Source organism: Molossus molossus, unplaced genomic scaffold (genome assembly GCF_014108415.1).
Source record: "Molossus molossus isolate mMolMol1 unplaced genomic scaffold, mMolMol1.p scaffold_m16_p_13, whole genome shotgun sequence".
Lineage (NCBI taxonomy): Eukaryota > Metazoa > Chordata > Mammalia > Chiroptera > Molossidae > Molossus > Molossus molossus.
The window spans coordinates 33,858,230-33,875,521 of NW_023425348.1; the positions used below are offsets into that span (position 1 = coordinate 33,858,230).

The 17,292-nt window shown below is 47.5% G+C and overlaps 1 protein-coding gene across 2 annotated transcripts in view; it reads left to right on the forward strand.

Moving 5' to 3' along the window:
* ME3 (malic enzyme 3) overlaps window positions 1–17,292 on the forward strand; it is a 203,166-nt gene that overhangs the window by 152,418 nt on the left and 33,456 nt on the right. For both annotated transcript variants that reach the window (XM_036259756.1, XM_036259755.1), the window contains one exon: window positions 2,695–2,798. In XM_036259756.1, coding sequence (XP_036115649.1) covers window positions 2,695–2,798 — 104 coding nt within the window. The remainder of the gene's footprint in view (window positions 1–2,694; window positions 2,799–17,292) is intronic.

Here is a 17,292-nt window from a genome sequence, read left to right on the forward strand (position 1 = left end):
ATGTGTCGCCCAGGGGGTGAGAGATTAAGAAAAGACTGGAAGGACCCACCCTGTTCCCCAGGTAGACCCGGGTGCCTTGAGAAAGCATTAAACCCACCTCAGATTATGTGGCCCTAGGAGTTGGGTGAGGGGCTAGGAAGGCAGATGTTCCTGTTCTTTCTGTCCCCTGCACCTTTGTTCAACCACCTCCTACAGCACCATCAAGACAGTATGGACCTAGAGCAGAGTCTTTAACAAAAAATAAGTCAGTTCTGGATGATGTGCTGAAGAGCCACGAAGCAGCTTGGTGGTTAAGCTCATGGACTCCGGAGCCAGGCAGCCTGAGTTTGAATCCTGGCTCCTCCACTTACTAGCCCAAGGTCTGGTGGGTCGTTTAGCCTCTCTGTGTCTTGTCGCCCCATTTCTGTAAACTGGGGGAAATAATCAGACCTACCTCTGTGTCCGCTTAGGTCCTCCAGGAAACAGATATGAGAGGGGAGTGGGAAGAAACACTTGTGAAGAAGAAAGGGAAGGAGCAGGAGTAGCTGGTGGGTGGGTGGGGCCTTCAGATGATGATGCAGGTGTGACATCCATGAAAGGAGAGAAGGAAGGAGGGACACAGTAAGAAGATCTCCGTCTGCAACCCAGCCCTGGGAAAGTCTCAGGCCAAGGGACGTCCCCGAGCAAAGACTGCCTGAGAGGAGCCTCCGCTGGGCGGTGGAGCTGGGAGCAGCCGGAGAGAATGGGGCAGCTGAAACCTGTCCACCAACGACCCTCCCCGGTCAGTTCTCCGAGGGGAGTTCTGAGCGGCAATTCTATTCCCGCTCACAGGGGAGATTTGAGTACTTAGAACATGTCCTAGTGTGTGGCACGTAGGAAAGTGGAGGCGACTGCTGTTACCTTTCAGAGTATGTTATAGTTCACAAGCTCACACGCATCTGATTCCATTTACTCATCACAGTCACCCTGTGCAGCTGGTATTTTATCCCCACTGGACAGATGAGAAGAAGGCTCCGAGAGGTCATGTGGTTTGCCTGAGGTCACACAGCTGGTCAGTGGTGGAGGTGAGACTTGACTCTCAGCCCCCGGAGGGCACAGCCCAGGGCACCCTTATCTCTGAATCCTGCAGCAGCCGTTCAAAGGGAAAGGAAGAGGGCACTAAACCTTGTCCTCAAGGAGCTGGTGTTTTTGCGAGACAGACACAGAAATAAATAATTCCTGGAGACTAACACACGGGATCACTTCCTGTTTCCTAAACACACAAGGTACTTTTTCCTCCTTCTACTCCAGCCCAGCCTTTCTCTGTGCTGACAGCCTGGAGGGCCCAGCCCACCTGTCAAAATCTAGCTTTTAATGCCTAACCATTTCTCCATGATACAGCCCTCCATTCCCCGTGGGAAGCCCTTCGCCCCTTCCCGGTGCTGCCCGGTGCCACACTGTTCCGAAGCAGGGTGACTCGGCCCTGCAGTAGAGTTTGTCAGTTTGCGCATCAGCCACCTGCAGTAGACGAGCAGCTTGAAGGCAACAGCCATTTCTCAGGCATCTACACATCCCTGCCAGGCCGTGTCAGTGATAGGTGATCCGTAAACATGCACCCGTGAGCCCACCGATTCCGTGGAGGGGTGTGAGGGGTATAGAAGCAGTGGGGCCCGGCCGGTGTGGCTCAGTGGTTGAGCGTGGACCCAGGCACCAAGAGGTCGCCAGTTCGATTCCCAGTCAGGGCACTTGCCCAGGTTGTGGGCCCCATCCCTAGTGGGGGGCATGCAGGAGACAGCCAGTTGATGTTCTCTCTCATCGGTGTTTCTCTCTCTCTCTCTCTCCCTCTCCCTTTCTCTCTCTGAAGCCAATATAAAAAAAATTTTTTTTTCAATAAATAAAATAGAAGCAGTGGGAAGTCCGCCAGTGGGCATGTCATTGCACCAATGCAGACACAGAAGATGCCCGAACAGGGTGTGAACGCTCTGACCAAGAGTTACAAGAGGGGTGGAGGTCACTAAACATGGGCGAGCATTAATGTGGGCATCTTTCTTGAACTAAAATTTCTAGTTGTATCATCCTATTCTTGAATCACGAAGCCTTGCGCACGCCCAGGCACAGGGTAGGTTTTCAGTAAGATGTGTGGAAGGAAGAAAAGGAGGGAGGAAGAGAGAGAGGGAGTAGGAAGGGAGAGAAGACGGTTTTCTAATTTGAGTCCAGATTGGTGGCTTTGGATAAGACCCAATACTTCAATCCAGATGCTGTTTGTGGCGGTTCCCAACCAGCAGCAATTTTACCCCCAAAGAAGACATTTGGCAATGTCTACAGACATTTTTTATTGTCACAACGGGAGTGCTACTGACTTATCGTGGCTAGAGACCAGAGACCACTGCTAAATAGGCTGCACTGTGCAGGTGAGCCCTCATACCAACGAGTTACCCAAGGCAGAACGTCAACAGCACGGCTGCTGAGGAGCTCGGAAATAAGTCCAGAGCCAAGCCAGAGGGTGGAAGGCTGTCGGGGAGACACTCGCTGGTTCAAAGCATCCTTGGTTTCTACAGTGGGGACCAGCTGGGAGTCCACCCTCCATCCGTAGCTTAGCCTTCAGATCCTTCCAGAGATGATACCTGGGGAGTCGGGGACCTCTGGCTTCCTCCTCCCTCCTCCCTTCTCCCTTCTCACTCCCCGATCCTTCCCACTAAAGCAGGACACTTGAGGAAATGGGTCTGTCTGTTCCAGGAGCTGCTCAAAGACCCACTGTACATCGGCCTGAAGCACCCACGTGTGCGTGGGAAGGAATATGATGAGCTGCTGGACGAGTTCATGCAGGCTGTGGCGGACAAGTAAGTGGCTCAGTCTGTCCCTTTTGAAAGAGGGCTCTTAGAGATCATATGACTAACGTCAACACTGGTTTTGGGAGATGCACAGACAAGAGGCAATAGATGCGTGCTTTGCCAGGTGGCCTGAAAATTCCGACTTGACCCCATGTACTCGGAGGTCTCAAAGCCAAATGGGCTTATTGTCTGGGAGAATGTTTGGGAGCAGAGAGGAGAGGGGAGAGGGCTGATGGGTGAAGGTCTGAGCTCTGTAAATAGTTAAGTATCTGATGTTTCAGGAGAAAACCCCCTTAGCCTGAGCTGCTCTGGGTTCTCGGCATACAGGGGTGTTGTGAGTGGTGGAGGAAGGAAGTGTGCCCTTCTAGCAAAACGGCTTTGAAAGGCAGTTTGCCACGTTAGTTGTCACTGTCTGCCTCTGCGTGAAACTGGGCAGCATTCATAAGCCCCCGTGGGCTGAGCCTGTGAGATTTATGAGGTGTCATCTCTGCATTGAGGTGCACAATATCGGTGCTCCCACCCACTCTTTCCTGCCCCATCTGTCTGCCATCATGGCCACCTGCTCAGCCCGCTGTTGCTGGCGTGCTGCTGGTTGGAGTTCTGGAAACAGTCCCCCCGACACCCACATTTAGCCTGACAGGGAAGTCAGTCAAGACAGAGTTTCAGCAGGCCCCCTGCTCACTGGGGAACCTGCAGTCTTCCTTGCTGCCTCAGGAGTGCCCAGGCCTGGCAGAGCCGGCTGGACGTCCTTGGCAAAGTACCCCCGGACCTGGGTTCAGCCGCTCAAACCAAGCAGTGGCTGGAGAAAGGGCTGCTCCAGCCTCTGCAGCCCAGGAACTCTCACTGGGGTTGGCTTTGGGGGGGGGGGGCGACCCCCCACACACACTTCTAGGTCTGTGAAGATTGCTGAAATTTTAGTTCTCCTTATCTGGGGATAAGATAAAAGCATTTTGTTGTTTTGTGGGTTTTGGTTTTGTTTTCTAAGATGAGAGAAAATGATACTGTAGTTGGATGGAATGGGAATGATCCCATAGAAAAGAGGAAATTATTAATGCAGTGTGGGGTGTGGGCGCAGAAGTTCCTTAGAAAGCAAGAGGGCAGGGTTTCAGTGCTCGGTCTTAGCTGGGAGAACAGAAGCCCATTGCAGGGACAGAGGGAAGGCCAGGCACTGGACACAGATGCAGGCAGGTGGTAGATGTGGTGGGGAGCCTGTGGGATCCCTCTTGGGTGAAGGCAAGGTCATCTGCTGAGAGTGAAGATAGGGACAGAGGTGGTGGAGGTTTAAGGATGAGGGAGATGTGACCTGGAATGTCCAACTGGGGAGCTAGAGGATGTCCAGTTAGGGGGGCCAGCTCCATGGGCCCCCCTGAAGTTACTCTTCATGAAGTTAACTTAGCCAGTTAACCTATCTGTGTGTTTTTCTCCAGCCAGTCTCAACTGTCTGGATGCAGTGTAGAAAGAGACGGAGAGTAGGATTTAATCAGCACTGGGATTTGGCCAGGCAAGAGAGAGAAAGAAACTGGGAGTGTATTCAAGGGTGTGATATAGTGATGTGTCATGAGGTCTAGGCTGGGTAAGAAGGGACATGAGGTCAGGATGGAGGAGAGAGGTCAGGGAGAGAGATCAATGGATAGTAAGTCCTGGTGAGGACTAAGAAATATTGACTTGAGTACTAGATAGAATGAACTGGAAAGAAAGGATGTGGTAATCAGGACATTAGGTGTTTGAAGCTGAGATTTGGAGGAAGTGCTGCTATGGAGATGTGACCACCAAAACAGTGAATTCTAGGGTCAGTCACATCAATAGAGGCATATCACCTAGAACAAGGGAGGTGAACATCCCACTTAATTCTCCCCTTTTCAGACCATCCTGAATATCACATTGGGTTCTGGACAAGATACTTCAAGGGTCATACATTCCCTAAGGTGCCTTTGGAGAACAATAATCATGGTGGTGAAGGAAGTTACAGACTTAGCCTGGTGGGGAGAAGACTTTGGGACTTTCTGTCTATACTGAGGGCATAATACTCCCTCCAGATATCTGAAAGTTGTTCTTCCAGAGGACGACTGGATTTGTTTCTATACTCAAATGGAGAAAAAACCAAGTGGTAAAATGCCAAAGGAGGCAGTTTTCAGCTCAACATAAATCAGCGCTATCCCACAGTACATAGGACCTTCTGGGAGAATGAGTTTCCTGTCACAGAAAGAATTCAAGAATAAAGGTTGCATGGCTTATTGTTGGTGCTCTTATAAGAGGAAATGTAAGCTTTAGATACTCTTTAAGATGCCTTCCCACCCCAGCATTCTGTTAGGACCACTTAAGATCCCTGGCTGGCGAGGTAGGTATTATTATTCCCATTTTACAGTCTGGAAAACGGAGGCCCAGAGGGGCCCAGGAGCCTGACTCAGGTCACACACTATCTGGCAGGACTGCAAGGAGTGTGCTGACTCCAAGGCCGGGCTGCTTTCTCAGTGCCGAGTTACCTGGGGATGACAAGAGAAGGGAATGAAATGGGCTTTGAGAGCCTGCTTTTGGCTTCCTGTTTCCAGGGCTCACTGCTTACCTGAGTCAGTAGTCGTTGGTGATTCCCCACAGGGAAGCCTTGCTATTCATGTGCGAAGGTTACGTAAATTAGGATGTAAGAGGCTCTTCAAATGATCATTACACTCAGTTTATAGTCTCACAGACACACAGGGGCGAACCCTTGGGGAGAGCCGTGCGTCAGCCCAGAGGAATGTGTCCTCGACTGGAAAAGATGATGGGTTGACAGCTGGTTGTTTTGAGTCTCTAATAAGCTAACACAGATGTTTGTGGATACTGTAGGTGGGGGGAAAGCTGCTCTCCCAGGCACCCTGGGGAATAGAAGAGCCCCAATGTGGAATGCCCGGCCTGGGGGTGAGTCAGCAGCCTCCGAAGCCAAACACGATGTATTTTAAGAAAGGACCTTGGGAAATGTTGACTCCTGCCTTCAACATCCTTGTCTCTTTCCAAACATCCTACTAATAAAAAGCTCCATCTTCTTGCCCCTACCCACTCACCGGGATGTGTCATATTCTGAGCCTCAAAAGGCATCAGTATGACTCAGTTACTGTTCTGGAGTTTGGCCCCTGGGGAGGACCCACCAGGGCAGAGGGCATCTCCTTGTAAAGCTGTGAACCGCGGCAGTAGACCTGTGAGTGTCCTGCTCACAGCTGAGACGAGGCTCAGTGTTTCCGTGGCAAAGACTAGTGGTTTCATTCTTCCTGCTTGTCCCCTGCCACACAGTGGGACCCGGAGTGTTGCACCCGAGGGAGAAGTTGCCCCCATGTTTCCCACTCAGATTGCTCATTTCTGTTACTTACAGTAGAATGGGTGGGAATGGTCTGTTTCAAGTTTGCGCCTGGAGCCCAGGCTCCGCCTGATACTTGGCCTGGGTTGGACAGAAAGTTGACGTCAGCAGCAGCGTCAGCCTTTAGGAAGACCAAGAAAGGGGAACACCCTCTTCTCTCTAGCTCCCCAAACCCTAAAGAGAGAGATTGCTAAGCTGCTGAGATAAAAGTGATAAAGAAGAAGGGGAGTGATAGTTAAAAAAACAAAAACTAACTTTCTTTTTTTTTTTGTCATCTGCTTTTTGGCTCTAAGAAAGTGTCTTCTTTTTGAGTCTCTTCATTTTTCTACTGTGCGCTGACCAGGCTGACAGGGAACAAAGGTATTGGTACTTGTCAGGACTTCATACAAAGCAGAGCACCAAAGCTTAAAGCTGGAAACCAGGAGGTGAGATGCCAAGACTGGTCACTGGCCCCAGGCTTGTGACGTCAAAGTGCACCCCATTTCAGTTATCTATCACTGCCTGGCAGACCGGCTAGTGACGTCACGTAGCTGGCAGTTCTGCTGGTCACCAGTACGAGCTTCTAGGGCTGCTTTTGGCTGGCAGGTGAGCTGGCGCTAGCTGGGCTCCTCTCTGGACACTGGAAAGGCCGGCTCCTCCCTCTCTCCTTAGAGTCTCAGGGTCTCTCCCTCTTCACAATCTCTCCATATGGTCTCTTCTCTCAACAAGGCAGCTGAACTTGATCCTTGGCAGTCCGGGGCTCCCAAGAGCACAAAAATGATAGTTTCCAGGCCCCCTTAAGGCTGAGACCTGCCACTGGCACAGTATAACTTCCACCCCATTCTACTGGCTGGTGCAAATCACAGGTCCATACCAGATCCCAAGGAAGAAGACAGCACAAGGGTGTAAATACCAAGAGGCATGGTTCACTGGGGAGCCATCAGGGTTAGTGGATTACCACGCCCCATCCGGCCTGGGAGGCACAAGGAATGGGGCAGCCAGTGTTATAGGAGGCTGTGCTCTGGAAATGCAAGAAGAGCAAGAGAAGAATAACAGCTATTCACATAAGCAGGGAAATGTATCCTATAAAAATGATACAAGGGGCACCACGGTGGCGGTGGTCTTGGCTGTGGCTGGAGGGGTGGCTTCACCCAGAGGGCCCTATGCTGCCTTTCTCTGCTGGTCAGGGTGTTCACATTCATGGTCTTCTGCTATGTGCTGGTGCTGCTCACTGCTCATCTTCTTCGCCATCTGACACATTACAGCATTTGACGAGCTGAAGACTGATTACAAGAATCCTGTAGACCAGTGGAATGCCCTGGATCCTCTTGTACTCCCAGAGCACCTCATCCATGCTTCTTTCCATGTCATGTTTCTCTGTGCAGCAGAGTGGCTTACCCTGGGTCTCAGTATGCCCTCTTGGCATAGCATATTTGGAGGTATATGAGTAGATCAGTGATGAGTAGACCAAGACTCCATGACCCTACAACAATCATGAATGCAGATATTCTAGTACATTGTCAGAAAGGAGGATGGTGCAAATTAGCTTTTTATCTTCTAGCCTTTATTTTACTATCTGTACACATACTCTGTGTTTTGGTGAGCTCTTAGAAAAACACAGAGGAATTGGTCCAGTTAAGTGCATGCAAAAAGCCACCAAACAAAGGGATTATGTCCATCAAAGTCCTGTTTGCAAGAGTAGCCTGTGGAATCTGATCACCTACTTTAAAAAATGAATCCTTTTCTTTAAAAACTTATTTTTGTTACAGGTATTTCTCCTTTTTCCCCGCAGTGACTCCTTATTTTGTAAGTGTTTCTACATTTTTTTTTTTTTTTTTTTTTTTGCTTGTGAAAAGGCTGCTTTCATCTTATGCTCAGATAAAGAATTTAAATGGAATTACATATAAATTAATATAAAACAATTACCTCTGGTGTTGACAGGTTTGAACTTGCATTCCTTAAGGAGCAGCTATAATCCCTTGAATGAATGCATTAATTATTGATTGTCCTTAGTCCATTGGAAGCTTTTGTTTATAGGAACTTGTAAGGCTTATTTTTGTTTTATTGACATGTCATCTAATTATTAATTAACTGTAGATATCAAGTGCTTCTGATGAACTGAAAATATATATCTGATCTGTGGAAAACTTCATGGGTTTCCTCATCTATCATGTAAAAAAAAGAGTGGGATTTTTGTTCCTTCCACTTGAATATTATCTCTGCATACTGCATGAATGAGAGATTTCCCACATTTCCTTCAGTCTGATATACTTGCTTTAATTCTTAAGCATAAGTGAACATGATATAAGAGCATATGCTAAATTACTTATAAAGAATGCATTTAAAGCTATTTTAAATGTGTTTTAATTTGTAAGACATTACTTGTAAGTCATTGGTTATTCAATGGACACAGACAGTAGTATGGGGAAGGCAGGAGGGCGTGGGAGTGGGAAGGAAGGGATCAATGGAGAAAAAAGGGAGGAACATCTGTAATACAACAATAAAGATAAAAAGGAAATTGGTTATTATATTTACTATTCTAATCTGGTGGTAAAGGTATTCTTATTATTCTCAGTGCATTGTTCTAAAGATTATAAATTTCTATTTCATAAACTTGCTTAATCCATTATAAAGACATATTGCTGTCAATTTTTAATTGATATGATACATTACTGAGTGCCTGCTGTATACAAGACACTGTGTCTGCTCTCAAGGAGCTTTTCATTTAAAGACATGTTTATGTATCTAGTGGAGTTGAGAGCTGACCTCTAAGCTTTCTTAGCCTCTGAGTCTCTATGTAAGTCAAGAGCTCAAGAAGAGTTGTGGGGTGGAAATATAAAGCTGGGAGTTGCCAGTTCATGGGTGATATTTGACGTCAAGGCAGTGACACGTTCAGCCAGGAAGGAGGGAGAGGAGACTGGCTCACACCATTTTCCTAGCCATGCTCTGTGGGCAATGGCAAGCTAAGTGCTCACAAAATATAGGACTCCATTAGGATATTTTTGGTAGGAATGGCGAGGCAGGTAAAAGGTTTTCCTTCCTGTGCCAGCCCTAATTGCTAGGATTCTAAAGCCTCTCTAGGGTTAACAGGGAAGGGTGTTATGGTAGATTAGTAATGTCTGCCCTGAGCAAGGGAATGATGTGTGCCAGAGGGAACTCAGAGAAAGGAGCAATCAGAAATGATTGGCAAGAGATGGAACTATACAAATTCAGGCTCAAACATGAATAAACAACAGGAGAAAGAACACATTCCAAACAGATAGTACATCATGAGAAAAGCAAGAACACAGGAAAGGCAAGGAGTGTGCAGAAGACTCAAGAAGACTGGCCCCGCTAGAGATGAATGTGTATTGGTTCAAAATGAGGTTAAGTAGGAATGGAGCAGGCTATGATAGGCTTTAGAACCCAGGCAGAGGGTCATCATTATCAGAGCTCAAGAGTAGAAATGTCTTTAGCCATCTAATCCAGGGGTTTTTAAACCAAGCTTTCCTGAGCTCCATGCATTTACAAAGAGACATCAGGGGTGCTAGAAATAAAATATTTCCCACCTACCATATAAGATTTAAACCACTGGAAGAAACACTTATTGTTTTTATCTTTATTGTTGAGAGTATTCCAGATGTCCCCTCTTTTTCCCATTGTCCCCCTCTACCCAGTTCCTACCCTGTCCCAGGCCACTGTTTTTCATTGCTTTCTGTATCAGGGTTCTGCTCAAGGTTTTATTAATTAAAGAATTCTTCTGCTAAAAATGTTTGAAAACCCCCAAACACTCAATATCTTATCTGGCACTTGATGCAGAGAGCAATAGGGAGCCATGGTAGGTTCTTGAGCCACTAAAGTATTAAAACTGACAAGATAAGAGAGAAGATTAGAACAGAAGCCAGAGCAGTGCCCCAACTCAAATTCTGCCTTCCCTAGAGAAATCTGCCCTGACCAGCCTGGCCTAAAATTCTTTCCATATTTGCAATCATAGAGTAATTTATTGATCGTATCATTTATTTGCTAATGAATTATGTTCTGCATTGTGACATCTCTACTACAATTGTCTAGCACTTTTCTTTAAAGTTTTTTTGGTCTTTCATTTTTCTTTTTTTTAATTTTATTTTTGTTACAGATGTTTCTCCTTTTTTACCCCATTGACACCCTCCTCCCCATCCCCCCCATCCCCAGCTTTGTCGTCCATGTCCATTGGTTATGCATACATGCATATAAGTTCTGTGGTTTATCTCTTCCTACCTCCCACCATCCCCTCTTCTGAGGGTTGTCAGTCTGTACCCTACTTTCATGTTTCTGGGTCTACCCTATTCCTCAGACTGTTATATTCATTATATTCCATATATAAGTGAGATCATGTGGTATTTGTCTTTTTCTGCTTGGCTTGTTTCACTTAGAATAATACTTTCCAGGTCCCTCCATGTTGTCTCAAAGGATAAGAGATCTTTCTTTTTTACAGCTGCATAGTACTCCATTGTGTATAGTACCACGTCTTTTTTATCTACTTGTCTACTGATGGACACTTGGGCTGTTTCCAGATCTTAGCTATTGTAAATAGTGCTGCTATGAACATGGGGGTGCATATGTTCTTTCTGATTGGTGTTTCAGGTTTCTTAGGGTATATTCCTAGAAGCAGGATCACTGGGTAAAATGGCAGTTCAATTTTTAATTTTTTGAGGTAACACCATATTGTTTTCCACAGCGGCTGCACCAGTCTGCATTCCCACCAACAGTGCACTAGAGTCCTCTTTTCTCCACATCCTCGCCAACACTTTTTTGATGATTGGTTGATGGCGGCCATTCTGACAGGTGTGAGGTGATACCTCATTGTTGTTTTAATTTGCATCTCTCTGATGATTAGTGATGTTGAGCATTTCTTCATATGTCTCTTGGCCATTTATATGTCCTGTTTGGAGAAGTGTCCATTCAGCTCCTCTGCCCATTTATTAATTGTGTTCTTTGTCTTCCTTTTGTTGAGTTGTATGAGTACTCTATATATTTTGGAAATTAACCCCTTGTCTTTCATTTTTAACAGAGCAGAAATTAGACAAGGTTGTGCCTGGACTGTTGTGAAGAGATTCAAGTATCATGTGATCTAAGTATGGACACTGTGAATCATTTGTTCTTCAGGTCCTATGACTCTGTAATGTCTCCACCAGATTGGTAGTTCTTGGGAGGCAGGGAGCATGACCTATTATTCATGGTGGACCCATGGTTAAGTGAGGGTCAGAGTTGAGTGGTTGGTTGGTTGATTGGTTGGTTGGCTGGGGGATTAAAAGCCTTCACCAGGCTAGCTATCACTTAGAGTGAGCTAAAGGTTATGAATTTGACCACATCTGAGGAAGTTCAGAAGAAGGAACTTTGGTATTCACTCATGACTGATCTCTGAAGAAGACAATTTTCGAGTCTCAGCTTGATGTGGTTAATTGTTGACAGTCCATCTCCTGCACATTCCCATCAGAATCGGAGCCAGATGTAGCATGATGACAAGATTCAAATGCCTTGAAGGTCCAGGGTCACAGAAGGGACTGGGGCTGTAGCAAAATGCAAAACAGCACTCAGCTCTTTAGGACCTATTCATTTCCATCGTGGCCAAGCAGACAGAACAACTGAGAAAGTATGCAGTTCATTAGTCAAGACCCAGCCTCAGGACTGAGGCCGAAATGTGCCGGAGGAAGTTCACCGGCTGGGGAGATGGAGTCAGTGACGCCAGGTGGCTGTTTCCTTGTCATTTCCCCTCAGCAGCCTGATTCTATTACCTGGTATCAAGAATAAGAACAAAACCATGCCCAGACCTGGAAGTTTCAGATTATAGCAGAGAAGATGAAGGAATAGGGGTTTTTTTCTCTCTAATTTTCTCCATAGATTAATAATGATGATGATAACAACTCTAATTTACTTAATTGCTTACTATGTGCAGACTGATATAAGCACCTAATACACTACTGATTCACTTAATTCTCACAGCAATGCTCTGAGGGTAGGTACTGTTATTAACTTCACTTTCAGGGATGAGGAAGGTGAAGCCTATAAAGTATAAGTACCTCACCTAAGAAAGGGGACCCTCTTAAAACCCTACCCACTAACAACAGTTGTTGAAAGGACAAGGTCTAGAGCTAGACCCCCTGAGCTTCAACCTCTCACCTACCACTTATTAACAAGCCGCTTAATTATCTGTGCCTGCAGCTCCTCCTTCCTAAAACGCATTTTTAAGACTTAACTTGTAAAGTGCTTATGATAACTAAGACAATCCATGTAAAATGCTTAACATTATATCTGGATAATAGTAAATACTTAAATAATGTTTGCTATTATTATTATTCATTTGAGCAATTTCCAGAGCCGCCATCCTTTAGGCAGTGCTTTGGTGGTGCCCCCATTTACACATTCATCCATGAATATAGCCATCACTTCCTTCCCTAGTCCCCCACTCATCCATCCCCGTCATTCCAACACTGCATTTCCTCTCTATCCCCAGCCTTCTTCGTCAGTGCTAACCTTAAGAGGTGAAAACATGAAAATAAATAGCCCTAGAGTCACTGGGTGTGATTTATCTCCTTTTTTCAGATCCCTGGGATATGCAATTAATAAATACTTGGGCCCTGGCCGGTTTGACTCAGCGGTTAGAGCGTCAGCCTGCGGTCCTGAGAGACCCCGGTTTGATTCCTGCTAAGGGCACGTACCTTGGTTGCAGTTTGTCCCCGGCCCTGGTCAGTCGTGCGGGTGGCATCTACTCGATGTGTCCCTTTCACGTCGATGTTTCCCTCTCTCTCTTTCTGTTCCTCTCTCTCCCTCCCACTCTACCTAAACAAAAAAAAATGGGAAAATGTCCTCGGGTGAGGATAAAAAAATAAAAATAAAAAAATAAATAAACACTTGGTCTTTGCCCCCTGCACCTGATCAGTTTAACTTTGCTCACACCCTCCCACCAGGTGGACGCGTTCGCGTGCCCATGTCGGGGTGAAACCTCATATTTTCCGCAGCTGTTTCAGCCTCGTGTTGTTTGGACCTTATGGACCCACCACTCTGAGAGCACTGTCCCCTTGCATAACCAAACATCTTTTTACGTGACACATTTCTCAATACAGAAATGGGAAACAGCCCTGGCCGGTTTGGCTCAGCGGTTAGAGCATCGGCCTGCGGTCCGGAGAGACCCGGGTTCGGTTCCCGCTAAGGGCATGTACTTCGGTTGCAGTTTGTCCCCGGCCCTGGTTGGTCGTGCGGGTGGCAGCCACTCGATGTGTTCCTTTCACGTCGATGTTTCTGTCTCTCTCTCCCTTCCTCTCTTTCCCTCCCACTCTATCTGTACAAAAAATGGAAAAATATCCTCGGGTGAGGATAAAAAAAAAAAATAAAAAAAAATAAAAGAGAAATGGGAAACAGAAACTTGCCCAAGGATAGAGAAGTATTAAATCCCCCCCCACGATCAGCCCATTGAGGCTGACTTATTAGGAGGCTGCACGGAGAGCTCTCTCGTACCTGGCTCTAGGAGCTGGACGGAAGCCTTTGGTAACTTCAGCTCCCCCCAACCCGGCCCTCGCTGCCGGCTCCAGCCACACTGGCCTTCTTGCCGCTCCTTCAACATGTCATTTCTGTTCCAGCTGCAAAGGCTTCCTGTTTGCGCCTTCCCTAGCCTTCAGTGCCCTTCCATTTCACGGCTGTTTCCTTCTCATCATCCAGGCTTGGAAATGGGTCTGCACCCAGGCAGGGTCTGTGGTCGCAGCCTCTACAAGGCAGGATGTTGGAACTGAGAGTCCTGCTGAAAACTGGGAGCTTCGAATGGCTGCCCCCCCTCCCCGCCCCGGGAAGAAGAATCCGGAAATGACAAGGAACTTGTGGGGGAGAAATGTTTCTTGAAAGAAATCAAACCTTCACCACATGTAAAGTTCACACATATGATACACACGGAGCGAAAATTCCCAAGTTAAGAAACGAGCGTAAAAGATTGTCTCCTCCCAGCAATATGGCTAAAGAACCTGGAGAGGGAAAGTAAAACTTCCCCACGGGGACCGGCCACACCCACGCCGTGTGAAATTCCTGGAGGGGAAGAACGAGGCTCCAATGAAAATAAGTTCATGATTCACAGCAGCCCACATGGAAACAATTCACACTGTGGGAAATCAGATATACAACAAATGGAACAATTAGAACCCCAAGAAAAAGGAATGTTCTGAGAAAGATTATAAAGCAGCTGTATTTAAATGTATGAAAGAGGTATTTTTATAAGAATTAAGTAATAAGGAAAGTACCCAACACTGTGAAAGGAAAATATCAGTCAAAGTTTAAAAAGAACCAAATGGCCCCGCTGGTGTGGCTCAGTGGTTGAGCGTCAACCCCTGCACCAAGAAGTCACGGGTTCGATTCCCAGTCAGGGCACATGCCCAGGTTGTGAGCTAGACCCCCAGTGGGGGGCATGCAGGAGGCAGCCAATCAATGTTCTCTTTCATTGATGTCTCTATCTCTCTCTCTCCCTTTCCCTTCCTCTCTCTCTAAAAATAAATAAAGGAAAAAATTTTAATAAATAAAAAGAACTAAATGAAACTTCTAAAAATGAAAAGCAGTCATGGAAATCCAGCAGCGTGTGCTAGTGCTAGGGCAAGACACCATCAGAAAACCCAAAGCCTCCAAAATGACTGCCTGCAGATATTTCTGAGAGACCCTCCAGCCTGCTCCTGATTATCCAGGAAGGAACTGGGGCACCACGATGTGTCACTGAGAAAGATTCTTCTGAGCTGCTGCTGCTGCAACAGAGCATTTCTTGAGGGAAAGGGAGGGTGGGTAGGACTGGAATCCCCAAATCCCAGCTTCTTCATTCCATGCCAGACAGTCATGGGCATGGTCTATTCACTCCCATTTCCTCTGTCTCTTCTCAGTGACCTGCTCATTGAAATGTATGCACACACAGAGTGGCCTCATCTGTGAACTTGAACCTTGAGGGTAAAGGAAATGGCCTGAGCAGATGCTTTGCCACTGTGGCCTCTAGAAAAGGAGAGTGCAGCTCCAAGGGGAGCTGGTGATGTCCTAGGGGAGGTATGCCCACGGGCACTCCTCTGGCGGGACTATTCTCTGCCATTCATTTATTTATGTTTTTATTTGTTCAAGAGTATTTGGGAACCAGGCAAGCACAGGGCCCAGGCATAAAGCAGTGTGTCTGCGTGGTGTTTAACATGAGTGTCTGAAGCTGATTTGTCCAGAGGGCAGGAATGGGGGTCAGTTAAAGCTCCTTCTTCAGATGTTCTGCCATCCAGTGGCAGGTGAGACACCCCACCCTGCCCTCAAAGACTCCACCTCCTGCCTGCTTCCATCTATTCTGTCACCCAACCTGACTTAGTCTTCTCCTTTCTTCCCCTCCCCAACTTGGGCTCACTTTGGTCCCCATAACCTACAAACACAGACTAGGTTTTCCGACTTTGTTGTCTTCCACCCCTAGACTGACTGGCATCATTCAAGGTAGAATTTAGACAGTTCTGTGAATGAGGGCGGGCAGTTAAGGCTCTGATGAGGTTGCGACATGATTATGACAGAGCGGATGGAACAAATACTGTGGTTGTTCACCTGAACAGAGAGATCAGAATGGGCCAAGCCAATCAGAGAAGCTCAGGGACAACCGTCGTGGCCTCGTGACGACTCGTGATGCTCCCAAACCAACTAGTGGTTTGGCGGCTGGGAAAAGTGCACAGGCTTCGTGAGCAGAAAGTTGAGGAGCGAGTTGCTGTGCCCTAGAGGAAAAACTCAGCACTGGCCTCCGACCTTTGAGAGGTCAAGGGGTCAGCATGTCAGCCACCATCCTCTTCCCAGCACTGGGATTCCTGGCGCCATTTGCGTGCTTGCCCAGAACGCAGACAAACAGGGAAATTGAGGAGGAAATCCAAACTGTTCCTGAAGTGTTTTCTGTCTGGCCTGGGCTTGCTGTCAGGGCAGTGACTGAGGAACGGCCATGTTATTTTGAGATTTTTGCTTAGAAACTGCTGCTTCCTGTGACTGTCTTGTTACTTGATGGGAGTTTTCCCCATTGGGCCAGAGCACCAGCCACAGGAGCCCGCCAGTCTGGCTGCAGAGCCTGGCTCTCCAGGGAACTTTCCCAGTGAGGGCCCCTTCCTGGGGAGGAAAAGGCCTTGGGGGTCCACCCTCAGCACCACTCCCCACCCCCACCCCCAAGAATCCCTTCCTCAGCTCCAGGGACCACGGAGTCACTTCCAGGGACTGGCAGCCTCTCTCCATCCAGTGTCTGAAATCTCTGTCTCATTTGGCACTGAAATGTGTGTCCTTCTGACTTCTACCTGCTGGCTCTGCTTTTCCCAAGGACACATAAACAGAGAAGTTCCTCACGTTTTTAAAGTAATTATTCTCCTTCATTCCACTGAGTTTTCTCTTTTTCATACTCAGTATTCCCGCTTTCTCCAGTCCTTGGTTTCCAGTCTCCTCACCTACGGAACAGTTCCCTGTCATCCTCGTGGATCAGCCCTGCCTTAGAGAATGACACTCCCTCGTGCCTGTCAGTGGTGGCGCTGTGGTGTAAGGCTCCACTTCCACCCCCTCCACCGGGCGTGAGGTCCTGGAGAGAGGGACCATGTCTGCTTCACATTCTACCTGGACTCGGCTCCCACCTCCTCGCATCTCCTTAGGATGGCTCCATCCTTACTCCTCTCATCTGTCTCCATACAGCTCCTGTATCTCACATGCACAGTTCCCATCTCAAAAATGAATCCATCCTTCAGTCCCACATCCCCCAGTGGCTGTCACCCTCCTTCTACTTCATAGCCAAGCTTCTTGACATGCACAATCAATGCTATTTCCTCCCCTTCCATTTACCCTTTAACCCCCTGCAGAATAACTCTCTCCCCACCACTCCACTTCTAATTTTTTTTTTTTTATCCTCACTCGAGGACATTTTTCAATATTTTGCTCAGATAGAGTGGGAGGGGGAGAGAGAGAGAAACATCGACGTGAAAGGGACACATCGAGTGGCTGCCACCCACACGACCCAACCAGGGCCAGGACAAACTGCAACCAAGGCATGCGCCCTTAGCGGGAGCCGAACCTGGGTCTCTCTGGACCGCAGGCCGATGCTCTAACCGCTGAGCCAAACCGGCCAGGGCCCCACCACTCCAGTTCTAAGGGCCAACTCCCAGAGACACTTCCAGATCCCTGTTTCTCAGGACATCTCGGCGGCAGCGGACACGTCAGCACTGCTGGCCCACC